Here is a 21898-nt window from a genome sequence, read left to right as displayed (position 1 = left end):
TGAGTTTGAATGGAGAAAAACTGGAGGAAGTAAAGTGTTTTAGATATCTGGGAGTGGATCCGGCAGCGGATGGAACATGGAAGCGGAAGTGGATCATAGGATGGGGGAGGGGGCGAATATTCTGGGAGCCTTGAAGAATGTGTGGAAGTCGAGAACATTATCTCGGAAAGCAAAAATGGGTATGTTTGAAGGAATAGTGGTTCCAACAATGTTGTATGGTTGCGAGGCGTGGGCTATGGATAGAGTGGTGCGCAGGAGGATGGATGTGCTGGAAGTGAGATGTTTGAGGACAATGTGTGGTGTGAGGTGGTTTGATCGAGTAAGTAACGTAAGGGTAAGAGAGATGTGTGGAAATAAAAAGAGCGTGGTTGAGAGAGCAGAAGAGGGTGTTTTGAAATGGTTTGGGCACATGGAGAGAATGAGTGAGGAAAGATTGACCAAGAGGATATATGTGTCGGAGGTGGAGGGAACGAGAAGAGGGAGAACAAATTGGAGGTGGAAAGATGGAGTGAAAAAGATTTTGTGTGATCGGGGCCTGAACACGCAGGAGGGTGAAAGGAGGGCAAGGAATAGAATGAATTGGAGCGATGTGGTATACCGGGGTTGACGTGCTGTCAGTGGATTGAATCAGGGCATGTGAAGCGTCTGGGGTAAACCATGGAAAGCTGTGTAGGTATGTATATTTGCGTGTGTGGACGTATGTATATACATGTGTATGGGGGTGGGTTGGGCCATTTTCTTTCGTCTGTTTCCTTGCGCTACCTCGCAAACGCGGGAGACAGCGGCAAAAAAAAAAAAAAATATATATATATATATATATATATATGTGTGTGTGTGTGTATATGTGTGTATGTGTGTATATATGTGTGTGTATATATATATATATATATATATATATATATATATATATATATATATATATATATATATATATATATATATATATATATATATATATATTATCCCTGGGGATAGGGGTGAAAGAATACTTCCCACGCATTCCTCACGTGTCGTAGAAGGCGACTAGAGGGGACGGGAGCGGCGAGCCAGAAATCCTCCCCTCCTTGTATTTTAACTTTCTAAAAATGGGATATATATATATATATATATATATATATATATATATATATATATATATATATATATATATATATATATGGGAGGGTGTTGATTGGGAGGGTGGGGGCATGTGCGGGGCGTCGGATTGGGGGGGGGGGGGCAGTGTGGTATCGGGGGTGGTGGGGGATGTGTGGATCGGGTGTTTGCTTTGGGGAGTGTATGTGAGAAGTGCTGGGAGGGGCAGGTGGATTTGTATGTGGCATTTGTGGATCTGGAGAGGGCGTATGATGGAGTTGATGGAGATGGTCTGTGGAGGGTGCTGGGAATGTGTGGTGTGGGAGGCAAGTTGTTTGAAGCAGTGAAAAGTTTTTGTCGGGGATGTGAGGCATGTGTGCGTGTGGGGGGAGGGGAGGGTGATTGGTTCTCGGTGGGTGTGGGTTTGCGGCAGGGGTGTGTGATGTCTCCATGGTTGTTTAATTTGTTTATGGATGGGGTTGTTAGGGAGGTAAATGCAAGAGTTTTGGAAAGAGGGGCAAGTATGAAGTCTGTTGGGGATGAGAGAGCTTGGGAAGTGAGTCAGTTGTTGTTCGCTAATGATACAGCGCTGGTGGCTGATTCATGTGAGAAACTGCAGAAGCTGGTGACTGAGTTTGGTAAAGTGTGTGAAAGAAGAAAGTTAAGAGTAAATGTGAATAAGAGCAAGGTTTGAGGTACAGTAGGGTTGAGGGTCAAGTCAATTGGGAGGTGAGTTTGAATGGAGAAAAACTGGAGGAAGTAAAGTGTTTTAGATATCTGGGAGTGGATCTGGCAGTGGATGGAACCATGGAAGCGGAAGTGAATCACAGGTTGGGGGAGGGGGCGAAAATCGTGGGAGCCTTGAAGAATATGTATATGTATATATGCGTGTGTATTATTTATATTTTATTATACTTTGGCGTGGGCTATGGATAGAGTTGTGCGCAGGAGGATGGATGTGCTGGAAATGAGATGTTTGAGGACAATGTGTGGTGTGAGGTGGTTTGATCGAGTGAGTAACGTAAGGGTAAGAGAGATATGTGGAAATAAAAAGAGCGTGGTTGAGAGAGCAGAAGAGGGTGTTTTGAAGTGGTTTGGGCACATGGAGAGAATGAGTGAGGAAAGATTGACCAAGAGGATATATGTGTCGGAGGTGGAGGGAACGAGGAGAAGAGGGAGACCAAATTGGAGGTGGAAAGATGGAGTGAAAAAGATTTTGTGTGATCGGGGCCTGAACATGCAGGAGGGTGAAAGGAGGGCAAGGAATAGAGTGAATTGGAGCGATGTGGTATACCGGGGTTGACGTGCTGTCAGTGGATTGAATCAAGGCATGTGAAGCGTCTGGGGTAAGCCATGGAAAGCTGTGTAGGTATGTATATTTGCGTGTGTGGACATATGTATATACATGTGTATGGGGGGGGGGGGGGGGGGGGTTGGGCCATTTCTTTCGTCTGTTTCCTTGCGCTACCTCGCAAACGCGGGAGACAGCGACAAAGTATAATAAAAAAAAAAATGATATATATATATATATATTCCTATGAGTCCACGGGGAAAATGAAACACGATAAGTTCCCAAGTGCACTTTCGTGGAATAATCACATCATCAGGGGAGACACAAAAGAGAAATATAAGTCAGTTGATATACATCGAAGAGACGAAGCTAGGACGCCATTTGTCTCTCCCCTGATAATGTGATTATTACACGAAAGTGCACTTGGGAACTTATCGTGTTTCATTTTGCCCGTGAACTTAGGAATATATATATATATATATATATATATATATATATATATATATATATATATACATTGGAAAGGATCACAATTTTGTGCGTTATCAAGATATTCCTCTGAGTCCACGGGGAAAAATGAAATACTTATCGTGTTTCATTTTTCCCCGTGGACACATAGGAATATATATATATATATATATATATATATATATATATATATATATATATATATATATATATATATATATATATATATATATATATATTGTTTCCCATATTAAATAAATATCTATCTTCGAAATGAAGATGAAGTAAACAACAGTAAGAGAGAAGGAACCCTTCCGCCGCTTAGGTCTAGAAGGAGTCTATCCCGCCTGAGGAAAGCTCCGGTTCCGTCTCACCGAGTAAATAGAGAAACAATCAAATCCCTGGGGATAGGGGAAAAAGAATACTTCCCACGTATTCCCTGCGTGTCGTAGAAGGCGACTAAAAGGGAAGGGAGCGGGGGGCTGGAAATCCTCCCCCTCTAGTTTTTTTTTTTTTTTTAATTTTCCAAAAGAGGGAACGGAGAAGGGGGCCAGGAGAGGATGTTCCCTCAAAGGCCCAGTCCTCTGTTCTTAACGCTTCCTCGCTATCGCGGGAAATGGCGAATAGTATGAAAAAAAAGAAATATATATATATATATATATATATATATATATATATATATATATATATATATATATATATATATATATATATATATATATATTTATTTATTTATTTATTTATTTCAAACTGTTCGCCATTTCCCGCGTTAGCGAGGTAGCGTTAAGAACAGAGGACTGGGCCTTTGAGGGAATATCCTCACCTGGCCCCCTTCTCCGTTCCTTCTTTTGGAAAATTAAAAAAAAGAAAAAGAAAGGGGAGGATTTCCAGCCCCCCCCGCTCCCTCCCCTTTTAGTAGCCTTCTACGACACGCAGGGAATACGTGGGAAGTATTCTTTCTCCCCTAACCCCAGGGATATATATATATATATATATATATATATATATATATATATATATATATATATATATATATATATATATATATATATATCCCTGAGGATAGGGGAGAAAGAATGCTTTCCACGTATCCCCTGCGTGTCGTAGAAGGCGACTAAAAGGGGAGGGAGCGGGGGGGCTGGAAATCCTCCCCTCCCCTTTTAGTCGCCTTCTACGACACGCAGGGGATACGTGGAAAGCATTCTTTCTCCCCTATCCTCAGGGATATATATATATATATATATATATATATATATATATATATATATATATATATATATATATATATATATATATATATATATCCCTGGGGTTAGGGTAGAAAGAATACTTCCCACGTATTCCCTGCGTGTCGTAGAAGGCGACTAAAAGGGGAGGGGAGGATTTCCAGCCCCCCCCGCTCCCTCCCCTTTTAGTAGCCTTCTACGACACGCAGGGGATACGTGGAAAGCATTCTTTCTCCCCTATCCTCAGGGATATATATATATATATATATATATATATATATATATATATATATATATCCCTGGGGTTAGGGGTGAAAGAATACTTCCCACGTATTCCCTGCGTGTCGTAGAAGGCGACTAAAAGGGGAGGGAGCGGGTGGCTGGAAATCCTCCCCTCTCGTTTTTTTTTTTATTTTCCAAAAGAAGGAACAGAGAAGGGGGCCAGGTGAGGATATTCCCTCTAAGGCCCAGTCCTCTGTTCTTAACGCTACCTCGCTAATGCGGGAAATGGCGAATAGTATGAAAAGAAAAAAAAAAAAAAAAAAAAAAAATATATATATATATATATATATATATATATATATATATATATATATATATATATATATATATATATATATATAAACGCCCATACACGTACACGTACATATCAACATGTACACATATACATACACAGACATATATACACTTGAACATAGTAGGTGCTTGCCCTCATCCATTTCTGGCGCCACCCCGCCCCAAAGAAGACAGCATCGCTATCCCCTGCTTTAGCGCAGTTGCGCAATGAAAATAGACAAAAAAAGGCCACATTCGTTCACACTCAGTCTCTAGCTGTAATGTGTAATGCACCGAAACCACAACTCTCTACCCATATCCAGGCCCCAAAGACCTTTCCATGGTTTACCTCAGACTTTCACATGCTCTGGTTCAGTCCATTGACAGCACGTCGACGCCGGTATATCACATCATTCCAATTCACTCTATTCCTTGCACGCCTTTCACCTCCCTGTATGTTCAGGCTCCGATCGCTCAAAATCTTTTCCATTCCATCCTTCCACCTCCAATTTGGTCTGCTTCTCCTTGTTCCCTCCACCTCTGACACATATATCCTCTTTGTCAACCTTTCCTCAATTTAAACCACACTCTTTTTATTACCACACATCTCTCCTACCCTTTCATTACTCACTTGATCAAACCACTCCACACCACATATTGTCCTAAAAAACATTTCGCTTCCAACACATCCACCCTCCTCCGTACAACCTATGCCTCGCAACCATACAACATTGTTGGAACTACTATTCTTTCAAACATACCAATTTTTGCTCTCAGAGATAACGTTCTCTCTTTCCACACATTCTTCATCGCTCCCAGAACCTTCGCCCCTTCCCCACCCTGTGACTCACTTCCACTTCTATGGTACCATTGGCTGCTACGTCCACTCCCAGATATCTAAAACACTTCATTTCACCCAATTTTTCTTCATTCAAGCTTAAATCCCAGTTAACGTGTCCCTCAACTCTGCTGAACCTAATAACCTTACTCTTATTCACATATACCCTCAACTTTCTACTTTCACACACTTTTCCAAACTCAGTCACCAATTTCTGCAGTTTTTCACACGAATCAGCCACCAGAAGTGTATCATCGGCGAACAACAATTGCCTCACTTCCCAAGCTCTCTCATTCTCAACAGACTGCATACACACCCTTTTCTCCAAAACTGACATTTACCTACCTAACTTAACTTACAAAACAAGAGTGGTATATGGGAACACAGTGCACCTTATAAAACAAGAGTGATATATGGGAACACAGTGTACTTTATAAAACAAGAGTGATATATGGGAACACAGTGTAACTTACAAAACAAGAGAGACATAAGGGAACACACTGTAACTTATAAAACAAGAGTGATATATGGGAACACAGTGTAACTTACAAAACAAGAGTGATATATGGGAACAGTGTAACTTACGAAACGCCTTTTATTTTTTTTTGTTATTTGGACGATGAATCAAATCATTACTATATGTCAAATTCTCAGAAATTCAAGATACTGTATGGGACTAAAGACACTTTGATGTCTGATAACACAACTGACCCATAATCAAAGAAGTACTGTTCCTTGAAACAAACTGGTAAGCTTTTTCAGACGGAAACTTTTGTTGTACCATAAATAATGATTCAAGAAGGCAAGGAAACGGACAAGGTGGTTTCCTTTGTCAAAAGTGTACATAAGTTAACTATAATATACATACACTTCTATTTTCCATTTGAGGGACTAGAAGAGTTACAATAATTGTTAAGAACATATAAACCATCATTACGTATCTTTACCGGAGACTGAACAGTTCAAAGGCGGCAATCGCTCGAGTTCCCCCCCACTTCATCATAAGCCCCTGGCCTGATCCTTCCTCAGTCAAAACCTTATCTTAGGTACTCGCAGGTAGATAGCTCCCCCCCATGTCCAAAGACGATGGAACCTCCGAGTCTTCTGTTGAGCTTATGCTTGAAACCTTCCAATTCAGTAGACTGCACGTCCTCGTGTGTCACTAAACTCACGAGTTAAATTCTGTACAACTCTATTTCCTTGTCTGTTGTTTTATATGTTCATTTAGTTATATACCTAAAATGTGACCCATTTGAATACATGAAACAGTTTTGACCGTCTGTCTATGTTGCTCCACAACTGTAGGGCCCAAGGCCCTTCTTGATGACTTTCCCAGACTAGAACCGCCACAATCTACTCCCACCCACACACGTATAATGGGTAATGCCACAGTGCCACATAACACAATAACCAGAGTTATTTTATGATATCCTTCCCCTTAACTTAAAATAAAATTGGTAATAAGTGGAACGAGTCCCATAAAGCAAGTGGACGGATATCTGAATGGCCTAGTCTGAAGGAGATAAAGTCATGCGAAGCGCAACACAATGTACATGTGCGAGCGGCAGGTTACACACCCTACCATCCCAGGGGCACGGCCAGTCTCCCTCCACACTCCGACACACGCCCAACATACTCAAGACACCACCATCTAACTCATCGACTGCACTCAAATACAGGTTTTTCTTGCATTGTAAAACATATCTATGCTCCAATCACCTATCAAAGCTAATGTGTGAAACAGTTAAAAGATTAGTGCTCCAATCACCTTGGTTATCAAAGCTAAAGTGTGAAAGTTAAAAGATTAGCACAAGAATGTTAAAAGATTAGTGCTCCAATCACCTATCAAAGCTAAAGTGTGAAAGTTAAAAAATTAGTACAAGAATGTTTTCATGTCTTTATATTACAAAGGTAATGGTCTCGCAGTTCACTTATAATAATCCTGTCTCAGAAAAAAAAAAAAAAACAGGCTTGTGTTGAGTATTTCACAAGCAACCGTAAACTTGACAAAAAATTGGTCAGTATTTCACCCATAGGTTTCCATGTGTTTCTTGGCAGCACCAATAAATATGGAGAATATCAAGGTAATTTGGTGTAGGTGAAGGGCTGTGGTGAACTTTTGATCACTTCCTCCTCTATCTAGACATTAAGTACAGTATTGCTTTAAAGGAAGTCGAGTGAAGGAGAGCGATGCGGGTGTGGGTGGCGGCAGCAGTGTGGGTGGGGATAGTCTTGGTTGCATGGGTGGAAGCCCAAGCCAGAGATCAACGTCCCCTCGCCAGAACCCGCCAGGTAAGCTACATATTACTTGTATTAATTTCTATTTCATCTTTCCGCCTATCACTATGAATCATGTTTTCACCCTACCAAAACTCAAGATACACAACACACCTTTAAATCAAGGAAGATCGACTACCTAATTCTTTCCAATTATGTCTATCAAATTACTTTCCATGTATGATTTTTCAACTTACTCACGAAAACCATCACACAGACATGAAATGTTTAATATACCTCCGTACAATCGCCTGATGCGTTCGCGTCACATGTTCTCGTTATGTTAAACTGTTTAAATATTTTACTGACCGTTTCGTGACCTAATCATCATAAGAAAAACTTGTTTCATTATAATATCATCAGCTATAATAGGGAGTCTCCGAAACCATGTTCCTTATTTCACAATGCTCTGGATCTGGTGAAGATGAGCAGAGCCACGCGAGATCTTGCATTCAGGTTAAGGCACTTAAGTTAGGTCCAACATGGTGTTAGTTCCTATATAAGGTTAGGTCAGGAGAGATTCTTAGGACAGAGGGGAAGGAAACAAACGTTCACTCCTTGAGCAATAGAAATGACAATAGACTTGCACATATTCTAACTTTTTTCATCCTTCGAAAAAATAATAAAAGTATGTTTCAGTGATTTACAGTTTAGTGATTAAAGAAACATTCGTCTGCTTCACTACCTTCCTAACAGATCGACAGAAAATTATAATTTTTTTTCTTCCTACGAATACATATTGATTTTAATGAACAGAATTACAATGATTATTAGTCAGCTGTTATATGTTATCTAATAACATTATTTTCATACAAAAATAGTCGCGTCTAAAGATAAACTTACTTAAGACAACACCAATATGTAACTTCACGAAAAGTAAAATAATGTTAAATACTGAAATTACCATTAAAATAACTCAACATCCAGCAAGTTTTCCAAGATATTGCCTTCTTACACACCGAACTTGTTTGAATTGTCATCACTGTCTTAGCATGTCCCATTTTTCGCCCCGACCCTTGACAGTTATATACTCCCTTCCTCAACAGCTAAATCCAAGGTACGCGCCGGTTTTGTGCAAGTTATGTCCAACGTCAGATCCTTAGGTTACGTACTTGGCTATGTCTGATCAATTCCTTTGGTCAAGGTTTAGTCATGTTCTGTATTAAGTTAGGTCTTTAAGTTTAGAACTAGATTACATCCTGAATTAGATTACTATGTATGGTTCTTCATTTCTAACATAGGTTTAGACCTTATGTTAGAACTTCCGTTTCTATGTGTGCTCCTTCAGTAATGGGTTAGGTACCAATGTTTGGTCCTTCCATTATATCCATGGGTACGTCCTGGGTTTGGTTCCTAAGTTCGGTCCTTAAATCATATCTTTGGCAAGGACCTGAGTTAAGTTCCAGTATATATAGTCCTTCAGTTACAAACTAATTACGACTTTTGGTTGAAACCCATGTTAGGTTCCAATGAATAGTCCTTCAGTTATATCCTAGGTCTGCCCTAGGCTACGAAAGTATAGTCCTTCCTTCATTTATCGGCTAGGTAGGACTTATGTTAAACCCTAGTTTACGTCGTGGGTTTAGGTTGTTATATGATTTTTCATCCATATCCTAGGTCAGGACATATGTTAAATCCTAGTTAAGAAGCCTTGGTTAGGTTTCTATATAAGGTCCTTCGTTCATATCCCTGGCCAGGTTGTATATTAAATCCTAGAGTACGCCCTGAGTTAGGAATATGAATTATCGAAAGTGTGTTGGAGAGAGAGAGAGAGAGAGAGAGGTTTAGATATCAAAATGTAAAATCAAATCATAGCTGAGGATTCAAGTAAAATTAATAGTGTTATAAATCATAACAGAAAAAGTTCCTTGTTTTAGAGGAAACATTTTTTTTTTCTTTGCTATCTTGAAAGTGGAGGGTACAACTGCTACCTTGGCCTTCAAAAAGTGGGAAGTACATGTATTTACCAATCCTACAGGGACATAAATGCAGGGCAGATCTTACGTTTAGTTGATTCCAAGGTTAGACCTAGATGTCAAGTTCCTTGTTTAGGTTTAGATTCTTGGCTTGGGCCTAAGGTAATACCCTAGATTAGGTCCTTGGCCCCTTGGGTACAGAAATTAAGAAGCCCTTACTTAATCTGGCAAATTAACTTTCTAGCTTAAACCCTTAATGTGTACACTAGGTTAAGTACCCTTAATTGTAATATTATAAAGAAATTCGTCATTAAAACTAAGATCTTGGGTTAGGCGTGGACAGGCCCTTCGATAACGTTCTAAGCTTTACCCCTTGATAGAAAGTAGGTCTTAAACTAAAGGCCTCTGGCAAAGTAACAACCCAGACAAATATGCAAGCCACAAAATCTTTGTGAATTCGGCTCTCTACAAATTCCACAACTCTAAGAAAAATCGAGGACTATATAGTACCATCATGTACATCAATATCGTTAAGCGTTATACAAATGAGGTGTTAAAAATACATACAACATACGTCTGTAATTATTCAATTTATAAATCAATACACATGAATAGTATTTCTATATGCATGACGAATGCACTAGGTAGAATTTGGAAATAAGTCTTGTAACAATTTTGTAACAAGTATACATCGTTTTGACCCTTAATCCACCAGGGATGCTTTTCACGAGAATTACCAATGTTTTGTTTCCATGAGCCACATGTATAAGCGTATGTGGTCTTACAATTATCTTTAACACTTGAAGAAGGTGTTCAAGATTTTTCGGTTGTTGGATGTAGCTTACGATGACGGCCTTCATGACCTTGGCATTTAATAGGCCTAAAGCCTAAACAACCAACTAACCAACCTTGTTTCTTAAGTAAAATTACGCAATAAATCTTCTGTGTCTTAAGAAAGGCTCAAAAGAAATATAGACCAATAATGAAGTGAATTACCAATGCAGTAATACGGGGCCACTTCTTGATTTTATAATAAAAGGGACTGTTATATTCAGAGACTGTTAATATCATTTTGACATTATCAGAGGCTATGATTAAACAAATCAAACATTCCAAGAAGGATGAAAGTAGACTTTGAACTGAGAAACCTATGGATCCTGCAAAACTGGCTTGGTATTCGTGACATTAAACACCGTTGAATAATCTACGTTAATGAAAAAAATGTCTTGAAAAATCATGTCACTACTGTTAAATTTGTTTGTACGATACATCAGCTAATATAAACGTATGAAGCTGTCAACAATTTGACACCCAGACGACTTGTTTCAACCATGAAGCTAACGGCAATTGACGTACTGCCTTGGATGGGATTAAGTGAATCTAAAAGAGAAGGAAATGAGAGTGGGCCGTGGCAATATATATATATATATATATATATATATATATATATATATATATATATATATATATATATATTTTTTTTTTTTTCTTTTTTTCTTTTTTTCATACTATTCGCTATTTCCCGCGATAGCGAGGTAGCGTTAAGAACAGAGGACTGGGCCTTTGAGGGAATATCCTCACCTGGACCTCTCCTCTGTTCCTTCCTTTGGAAAAAAAAAAAAACGAGAGGGGAGGATTTCCAGCCCCCCGCTCCCTTCCCTTTTAGTCGCCTTCTACGACACGCAGGGAATACGTGGGAAGTATTCTTTCTCCCCTATCCCCAGGGATAATATATATATATATATATATATATATATATATATATATATATATATATATATATATATATTCTTTTCTTTTTCATAGTCCGCCATTTCCCGCGTTAGCGAGGTAGCGTTAAGAACAGAGGGCTAGGCCTTTGAGGAATATCCTCACCTGGCCCCCTTCTCTGTTCCTGCGTTTGGAAAATAAAAAAAAAAAAGAGAGGGGAGGATTCTAGCCACCCGCTCCCTCCCCTTTTAGTCGCCTTCTACGACACGTAGGGAATACGTGGAAAGTATTCTTTCTCCCCTATCCCCAGGGATATATATATAAATATATATATATATATATATATATATATATATATATATATATATATATATATATATACATGGGATAGGGTAGAAAGAATACTTCCCACGCATTCCTCACGTGTCTTAGAAGGCGAGGAAAGGGGACGGGACCGGGAGGCTGGAAACCCTCTACTCCTTGTATTTTGACTTTCTAAAAGGGGAAACAGGAGTCACGCGGGGAGTGCTCATCCTCCTCGAAGGCTCAGATTGGGGTGTCTAAATGTGTGTGGATGTAACCCAGATGAGAAAAAAGGAGAGATAGGTAGTATGTTTGAGGAAAGGAACCTGGATATTTTGCCTTTGAGTGAAACGAAGCTCAAGGGTAAAGGAGAAGAGTGGTTTGGGAATGTCTTGGGAGTAAAGTCAGGGGTTAGTGAGAGGACTAGAGCAAGGGAAGGAGTAGCACTACTCCTGAAACACGAGTGGTGGGAGTATGTGATAGAGTGTAAGAAAGTAAATTCTATATTGATATGGGTAAAACTGAAAGTGGATGGAGAGATGGGTGATTATTGGTGCATATGCACCTGGGTATGAGAAGAAAGATCATGAGACGCAAGTGTTTTGGGATAAGCTGAGTGAGTGTGTTACTAGTTTTGATGCACGAGGCCGGGTTATAGTGATGGGTGATTTGAATGCAAAGGTGAGTAATGTGGCAGTTGAGGGAATAATTGGTGTACATGGGGTGTTCAGTGTTGTAAATGGAAATGGTGAAGAGCTTGTAGATTTATGTGCTGAAAAAGGACTGGTCATTGGGAGTACCTGCTCTAAAAAGAGAGATATACATAAGTATACCTATGTAAGTAGGAGTGATGGCCAGAGAGCGTTATTGGATTACGTGTTAATTGATAGGCCCGCGAAAGAGACTTTTGGATGTTAATGTGCTGAGAGGTGCAACTGGAAGGATGTCTGATCATTATCTTGTGTAGGCGAAGGTGAAGATTTATAGAGGTTTTCAGAATAGAATAGAGAATGTTGGGGTGAAGAGAGTGGTGAGAGTATGTGAGCTTGGGAAGGAGATTTGTGTGAGGAAGTACCAGGAGAGACTGAATACAGAATGGAAAAAGGTGAAAACAAAGGACGTAAGGGGAGTGGGGGAGGAATGGGATGTATTTAGGGAAGCAGTGATGTCTTGTGCAAAAGATCTTGTGGCATGAGAAGCGTGGGAGGTGGGCAGATTAGAAAGGGTAGGGAGTAGTGTGATGAAGAGGTAAGATTATTAGTGAAAGATTCATTTGGACGATTTTTGCAGGGAAATAATGCAAATGACTGGGAGATGTATAAAACAAACAGGCAGGAGGTCAAGAGAAAGGTGCAAGAGGCAAAAAAGAGGGCAAATGAGAGTTGGGGTGAGAGAGTATCATTAAATTTTTGAGAGAACAAAAAGATGTTTTGGAAGGAGGTAAATAAAGTACATAAGACAAGGGACCAAATGGGAACTTCAGTGGAAGGGGCTAGTGGGGAGGTGATAATAAGTAGTAGTGATGTGAGAAGGAGGTGGAGTGAGTATTTTGAAGATTTGTTGAATGTATTTGATGATGGAGTGGCAGATATAGGGTGTTTTGGTCGAGGTGGTGTGCAAAGTGAGAGGGTTAGGGAGACTGATTTGGTAAACAGAGAAGAGGTAGTAAAAGCTTTGCGGAAGATGAAAGCCGGCAAGGCAGCGGGTTTGGATGGTATTGCAGTGGAATTTATTAGAAAAAAAAAAGGGGTGACTGTATTGTTAACTGGTTCGTAAGGTTATTCAATGTATGTATGACTCATGGTGAGGTGCCTGAGGACTGGCGGAATGCTTGCATAGTGCCATTCTACAAAGGCAAAGGGGATAAAAGTGAATGCTCAAATTACATAGGTATACATAGGAATACTAAATTCCTGGGAAATTATATGGGAGGGTATTGATGAGAGGGTGAAGGCATGTACAGAGCATCAGATTGGGGAAGAGCTGTGTGGTTTCAGAAGTGGTAGAGGATGTGTGGATCAGGTGTTTGCTTTAAAGAATGTATGTGAGAAATACTTAGAAAAGCAAATGGATTTGTATGTAGCATTTATGGATCTGGAGAAGGTATTAAGAATATATGGTGTGGGAGGTAAGTTGTTAGAAGCAGTTAAAAGTTTTTATCGAGGATGTGAGGCATGTGTACATGTAAGAAGAGAGGAAAGTGATTGGGTCTCAGTAAATGTTGGTTTGCGGCAGGGGTGCGTGATGTCTCCATGGTTGTTTAATTTGTTTACGGATAGGGTTGTTAGGGAGGTGAATGCAAGAGTTTTGGAAAGAGGGGCAAGTATGCAGTCTATTGTGGATGAGAGAGCTTTGGAAGTGAGTCAGTTGTTGTTTGCTGATGATACAGCGCTGGTGGCTGATTTGGGTGAGAAACTGTAGAAGCTGGTGACTGAGTTTGGTAAAGTGTGTGAAAGACGAAAGCTGAGAGTAAATGTGAATAAGAGCAAGGTTATTATGTACAGTAGTGTTGAGGGACAAGTCAATTGGGAGGTAAGTTTGAATGGAGAAAAACTGGAGGAAGTGAAGTGTTTTAGATACCTGGGAGTGGATTTGGCAGCGGATGGAACCATGGAAGCGAAAGTGAATCACAGGTTGGGGGAGGGGGTGAAAGTTCTGGGAGCATTGAAAAATGTGTGGAAGGTGAGAACATTATCTTGGAAAGGAAAAATGGGTATGTTTCAAGGAATAGTGGTTCCAACAATGTTATGTGGTTGCGAGGCGAGGGCTATAGATAGAGTTGTCCGGAGGAGGGGGATGTGCTGGAAATGAGATGATTGAGGACAATATGTGGTGTGAGGTGGTTTGATCAAGTAAGTAATGAAAGGGTAAGAGAGATGTGTGGTTATAAAAAGAGTGTGGTTGAGAGAGCAGAAGAGAGTGTTTTGAAATGGTTTGGTCACATGGAGAGAATGAGTGAATGAGTGAGGAAAGATTGACGAAGAGGATATATGTGTCAGAGGTGGGGGGAACGAGGAAAAGTAGATCAAATTGGAGGTGGAAAGATGGAGTGAAAAAATTTTGAGTGATCGGCGCCTGAACATGCAGGAGGGTGAAAAGCATGCAAGGAAGAGAGTGAATTGGAACGATGTGGTATACTGGGGTCGACGTGCTGTCAATGGAGTGAACCAGGGCATGTGAAGTGTCCGGGGTAAACCATGGAAAGTTTTGTGGGGCCTGGATGTGGAAAGGGAGCTGTGGTTTCGGTGCATTATACATGACAACTAGAGACTGAGTGTGAACGAATGTGGCCTTTCTTGTCTTTTCCTAGCGCTACCTCGCACACATGCGGGGGGAGGGGGTTGTCATTTCAAGTGTGGCGGGATGGCGACGGGAATGAATAAGGTCAGACAGGATGAATTATGTACAGGTGTATATATGTATATGTCTGTGTGTGTATATATATGTATACATTGAGATGTATAGGTATGTATATGTGCTGTGTGTGGATGTGTATTTATATACATGTGTATGTGGGTGGGTTGGGCCATTCTTTCGTCTGTTTCCTTGTGCTACCTTGCTAACACGGGAGACAGCGACAGAGTATAATAAATAAAATAAATAAATAAAATATATGGTGTGGGAGGCAAGTTGTTAGAAGCAGTGAAAAGTTTTTATCGAGGATGTAAGGCATGTGTACATGTAGGAAGAGAGGAAATATATATATATATATATATATATATATATATATATATAAGACAAGGGAGCAAATGGGAACTTCAGTGAAGGGCGCATATGGGGAGGTGATAACAAGTAGTGGTGATGTGAGAAGGAGATGGAGTGAGTATTTTGAAGGTTTGTTGAATGTGTTTGATGATAGAGTGGCAGATATAGGGTGTTTTGGTCGAGGTGGTGTGCAAAGAGAGAGGGTTAGGGAAAATGATTTGGTAAACGGAGAAGAGATAGTAAAACCTTTGCGGATGATGAAAGCCGGCAAGGCAGCAGGTTTGGATGGTATTGCAGTGGAATTTATTAAAAAAGGGGGTGACTGTATTATTGACTGGTTGGTAAGGTTATTTAATGTATGTATGGCTCATGGTGAGGTGCCTGAGGATTGGCGGAATGCTTTACTTCCTCCAGTTTTTCTCCATTCAAACTTACCTCGCAATTGACTTGACCCTCAACCCTACTGTACCTAATAACCTTGCTCTTATTCACATTTACTCTTAACTTTCTTCTTTCACACACTTTACCAAACTCAGTCACCAGCTTCTGCAGTTTCTCACATGAATCAGCCACCAGCGCTGTACCATGAGCGAACAACAACTGACTCACTTCCCAAGCTCTCTCATCCACAACAGACTCCATACTTGCCCCTCTTTCCAAAACTCTTGCATTCACCTCCCTAACAACCCCATCCATAAACAAATTAAACAACCATGGAGACATCACACAACCCTGCCGCAAACCTACATTCACTAAGAACCAATCACTTTCCTCTCTTCCTACACGTACAAATGCCTTACATCCTTGATAAAAACTTTTCACTGCTTCTAACAACTTGCCACCCACACCATATATTCTTAATACCTTCCACAGAGCATCTCTATCAACTCTATCATATGCCTTCTCCAGATCCATAAATGCTACATACAAATCCATTTGCTTTTCTAAGTATTTCTCACATACATTCTTCAAAGCAAACACCTGATCCACACATCCTCTACCACTTCTGAAACCACACTGCTCTTCCCCAATCTGATGCTCTGTACAAGCCTTTACCCTCTCAATCAATACCCTCCCATATAATTTACCATGAATACTCAACAAACTTATACCTCTGTAATTTGAGCACTCACTCTTATCCCCTTTGCCTTTGTACAATGGAACTATGTACGCATTCCGCCAATCCTCAGGCACCTCATCATGAGTCATACATACATTAAATAACCTTACCAACCAGTCAACAATACAATCACCCCTTTTTTAATAAATTCCACTGCAATACCATCCAAACCTGCTGCCTTGCCGGCTTTCATCTTCCGCAAAGCTTTTACTGCCTCTACTCTGTTTACCGAATCATTTTCCCCAACCCGCTCACTTTGCACACCACTTCGACCAAGACACCCTATATCCGCCACTCTATCATCAAACACATTCAACAAACCTTCAAAATACTCACTCCATCTCCTTCTCACATCACCACTACTTGTTATGACCTCCCCATTAGCACCCTTCACTGAAGTTCCCATTATATATGAGTGGGAGATGTATAAAAGAAAGAGACAGGAGGTCAAGAGAAAGGTGCAAGAGGTGAAAAAGAGGGCAAATGAGAGTTGGGGTGAGAGAGTATCATTAAATTTTAGGGAGAATAAAAAGATGTTCTGGAAAGAGGTAAATAAAGTGCGTAAGACAAAGGAGCAAATGGGAACTTCAGTGAAGGGTGCAAATGGGGAGGTGATAACAAGTAGTGGTGATGTGAGAAGGAGATGGAGTGAGTATTTTGAAGGTTTGTTGAATGTGTTTGATGATAGAGAGGCAGATATAGGGTGTTTTGGTCGAGGTGGTGTGCAAAGTGAGAGGGTTAGGGAAAATGATTTGGTAAACAGAGAAGAGGTAGTAAAAGCTTTGCTTAAGATGAAAGCCGGTAAGGCAGCAGGTTTGGATGGTATTGCAGTGGAATTCATTAAAAAAGGGGCTGACTGTATTATTGACTGGCTGGTAAGGTTATTTAATGTTTGTATGACTCATGGTGAGGTGCCTGAGGATTGGCGGAATGCGTGCATAGTGTAATTGTACAAAGGCAAAGGGGATAAGAGTGAGTGCTCAAATTACAGAGGTATAAGTTTGTTGAGTATTCCTGGTAAATTGTATGGGAGGGTATTGACTGAGAGGGTGAAGGCATGTACGGAGCATCAGATTGGGGAAGAGCAGTGTGGTTTCAGAAGTGGTAGAGGATGTGTGGATCAGGTGTTTGCTTTGAAGAATGTATGTGAGAAATACTTAAAAAAGCAAATGGATTTGTATGTAGCATTTATGGATCTGGAGAAGGCATATGATAGAGTTGATAGAGATGCTCTGTGGAAGGTATTAAGAATACATGGTGTGGGAGGCAAATTGTTAGAAGCAGTGAAAAGTTTTTATCGAGGATGTAAGGCATGTGTACGTGTAGGAAGAGAGGAAAGTGATTGGTTCTCAGTGAATGTAGGTCTGTGGCAGGGGTGTGTGATGTCTCCATAGTTGTTTAATTTGTTTATGGATGGGGTTGTTAGGGAGGTAAATGCAAGAGTTTTGGAAAGAGGGGCAAGTATGAAGTCTGTTGGGGATGAGAGAGCTTGGGAAGTGAGTCAGTTGTTGTTTGCTGATGATACAGCGCTGGTGGCTGATTCATGTGAGAAACTGCAGAAGCTGGTGACTGAGTTTGGTAAAGTGTGTGAAAGAAGAAAGTTAAGAGTAAATGTGAATAAGAGCAAGGTTATTAGGTACAGTAAGGTTGAGGGTCAAGTCAATTGGGAGGTAAGTTTGAATGGAGCAAAACTGGAGGAAGTAAAGTATTTTAGATATCTGGGAGTGGATTTGGCAGCGGATGGAACCAAGGAAGCGGAAGTGGATCATAGGGTGGGGGAGGGGGCAAAAATCCTGGGAGCCTTGAAGAATGTGTGGAAGTCGAGAACATTATCTCGGAAAGCAAAAATGGGTATGTTTGAAGGAATAGTGGTTCCAACAATATTGTATGGTTGCGAGGCGTGGGCTGTGGATAGAGTTGTGCGTAGGAGGATGGATGTGCTGGAAATGAGATGTTTGAGGACAATGTGTGGTGTGAGGTGGTTTCATCGAGTAAGTAACGTAAGGGTAAGAGAGATGTGTGGAAATTAAAAGAGGGTGGTTGAGAGAGCAGAAGAGGTTGTTTTGAAATGGTTTGGGTGCATGGAGAGAATGAGTGAGGAAAGATTGACCAAGAGGATATATGTGTTGGAGGTGGAGGGAACGAGGAGAAGTGGGAGACCAAATTGGAGGTGGAAAGATGGAGTGAAAAAGATTTTGTGTGATCAGGGCCTGAACATGCAGGAGGGTGAAAGGAGGGCAAGAAATAGAGTGAATTGGATCGATGTGGTATATCGGGGTTGACATGCTGTCAGTGGATTGAATCAGGGCATGTGAAGCGTCTGGGGTAAACCATGGAGAGCTGTGTAGGTATGTATATTTGCGTGTGTGGACTTATGTATATACATGTGTATGGGGGTGGGTTGGGCCATTTCTTTCGTCTGTTTCCTTGCGCTACCTCGCAAACGCGGGAGACAGCGACAGAGCAAAAAAAAAAAATATATATATATATATATATATATATATATATATATATATATATATATATATATATAATTTATCTACTTACATATTATACTTTTTCACTATCTCCTGCATTAGCGAGGTAGCGCAAGAAAACAGATGAAAGAATGGCCCAACTCACCTACATAAACATGTACATACATACGCGTCACACACACACATATACATACCTATACATTTCAAAGCATACGTATATATACATACACAAACATATACATATATACACATGTACATAATTCATACTTGCTGCCTTCATTCATTCCCGTCGCCACCCCACCACACGAGATGACAACCCCCTCCCCTGCACGTGTGCGAGGTAGTGCTAGGAAAAGACAACACAGGGCACATTCATTAACACTAAATCTCTAGCTGTCATGTATAATGCACCGATACCACAGCTCCCTTTCCACATCCAGGCCCCACACATTTTTCCATGGTTCACCTGGGACACTTCACATTCCCTGGTTCAATCCATTGACAGTATGTCGACCCCAGTATACCATATCATTTCAATTCAGTATTCCTTGCATGACTTTCACCCTCCTGCATGTTCAAGCCCTGATCGCTCAAAATCTTTTTCACTCCATCCTTCCACCTCCACTTTAGTCTCCCACTTCTCCTCATTCCCTCCACCTCTGACACATATATTCTCTTGGTCAATCTTTCCTCACTCATTCTTTCCATGTTGCCAAACCATTTCAAAATACCCTCTTCTGCTCTCTCAACAACACTCTCTTCATTACAACACATCTCTCTTACCCTTTCATTACTTACTTGATCAAATCACCTCACACCACATATTGTCCTCAAACATCTCATTTCCAACATATCCACCCTCCTTTGCACAACCCTATCTATAGTCCATGCCTCGCAACCATAAAACATTGTTGGAAACACTATTCCTTCAAACATACCCAGTTTTGCTTTCTGAGATAATGCCCTCGCCTTCCACACATTTTTCAACGTTCCCAGAACTTTCTCCCCTTCCCCCACCGTGTGACTCACTTCCGCTTCCATGGTTCCATCCTCTGCCAAATATATCATTATTTATTTCATTATGCTTTGTCGCTGTCTCCCGCGTTAGCGAGGTAGCGCAAGGAAACAGATGAAAGAATGGCCCAACCCACCTACATACACATTTATATACATACACGTCCACAGACACACATATACATACCTATGAGTCCACGGGGAAAATGAAACACGATAAGTTCCCAAGTGCACTTTCGTGTAATAATCACATCATTAGGGGAGACACAAGAGAGAAACATAACATTCAGTTGATATACATCGAAGAGACGAAGCTAGGACGCCATTTGGTAAACATGTGATTGTCCAAATCTCCCCTGATGATGTGATTATTGCACGAAAAAGCACTTGGGAACTTATCGTGTTTCATTTTCCCCATGGATTCACATGAATATCTTGATCACACATAAAATTGTGATCCTTTCCAATATATATACATATACATCTCAACGTATACATATATATACACACACAGACATATACATATATACACATGTACATAATTCATACTCTCTGCCCTTATTCATTCCCGTCACCAACCCGCCACACATGAAATGACAACCCCCTCCCCCCGCATAAGCATGAGGTAGTGCTAGGAAAAGACAACAAAGGCCACATTCATTCACACTCAGTCTCTAGCTGTCATGTATAATGCACCGAAACCACAGCTCCCTTTCCACATCCAGACCCTAAAAAACTTTCCATGGTTTAACCCAGACACTTCACATGCTCTGGTTCAGTCCATTGACAGCACATCGACCCCGGTATACCTCATTGTTCCAATTCACTCTATTCCTTGCCCGCCTTTCACCCTCCTGCATGTTCAAGCCCTGATCACTCAAAATCTTTTTCACTCCATCTTTCCATCTCCAATTTGGTCTCCCGCTTCTCGTTCCCTCCACCTCCGACACATATATCCTCTTGGTCAATCTTTCCTCACTCATTCTCTACATGTGACCAAACCATTTTGAAACACCCTCTTCTGCTATCTCAACCACACTCTCTTTATTACCACACATCTCTCTTACCCTTTCATTGCTTACTTGATCAAACCACCTCACAGCACACATCGTCCTCAAACATCTCATTTCCAGCACATCCACCCTCCTGCGCACAACTCTATCTATAGCGCACGCCTTGCAACCATATAACATTGTTGGAACCACTATTCCTTCAAACGTACCCATTTTTTCTTTCGAAGATAATTTTCTCGACTTCCACACATTTTTCAACGCTCCCAGAACTTTCGCCTCCTCCCCCACCCTATGATTTACTTCTGCTTCCATGGCTCCATCCGCTGCCAAATCCACTCCCAGATATCTAAAATACTTTACTTCCTCCAGTTTTTCTCCATTCAAACTTACCTCCCAAGTGACTTGTACCTCAACCCTACTGTACCTAATAGTCTTGCCCTTATTTACATTTACTCTCAGCTTTCTTCTTTCACACACTTTACCAAACTCAGTCACCAGCTTCTGCAGTTTCTCACCCGAATCAGCCACCAGAGCTGTATCATCAGCGAACAACAACTGACTCACTTCCCAAGCTCTCTCATCCACAACAGAATGCATACTTGCCCCTCTTTCCAAAACTCTTCCATTCACCTCCCTAACGACCCCATCCATAAACAAATTAAACAACCATGGAGACATCACACACCCCTACCGCAAACCTACATTCACTGAGAACCAATCACTTTCCTCTCTTCCTACACATACACATGCCTTACATCCTCGATAAAAACTTTTAACTGCTTCTAACAACTTACCTCCCCCATCATATATTCTTAATTCCTTCCAAAGAGCATCTCTATCAACTCTATCAAATGCCTTCTCCAGGTCCATAAATGCTACATTCAAATCCATTTGCTTTTCTAAGTATTTCT

General features: G+C 40.7%; 2 protein-coding genes across 3 annotated transcripts in view; one reads left to right on the top strand and one right to left on the bottom strand.

Moving 5' to 3' along the window:
• Positions 1-21898, bottom strand: part of Mekk1 (mitogen-activated protein kinase kinase kinase 4) — a 1037736-nt gene that overhangs the window by 167996 nt on the left and 847842 nt on the right. The gene's annotated exons all lie outside the window — the stretch shown is intronic.
• LOC139755964 (uncharacterized) overlaps positions 7031-21898 on the top strand; it is a 185040-nt gene continuing 170172 nt past the window's right edge. For both annotated transcript variants that reach the window (XM_071674801.1, XM_071674800.1), the window contains exons 1-2: positions 7031-7131; positions 7622-7744. In XM_071674801.1, the coding sequence (XP_071530902.1) occupies positions 7643-7744 (102 nt within the window). In that variant the 5' untranslated portion in view covers positions 7031-7131; positions 7622-7642. The remainder of the gene's footprint in view (positions 7132-7621; positions 7745-21898) is intronic.

This window comes from Panulirus ornatus, chromosome 20 (genome assembly GCF_036320965.1).
Source record: "Panulirus ornatus isolate Po-2019 chromosome 20, ASM3632096v1, whole genome shotgun sequence".
Lineage (NCBI taxonomy): Eukaryota > Metazoa > Arthropoda > Malacostraca > Decapoda > Palinuridae > Panulirus > Panulirus ornatus.
This window is presented reverse-complemented; position numbering and strand designations above follow the sequence as displayed.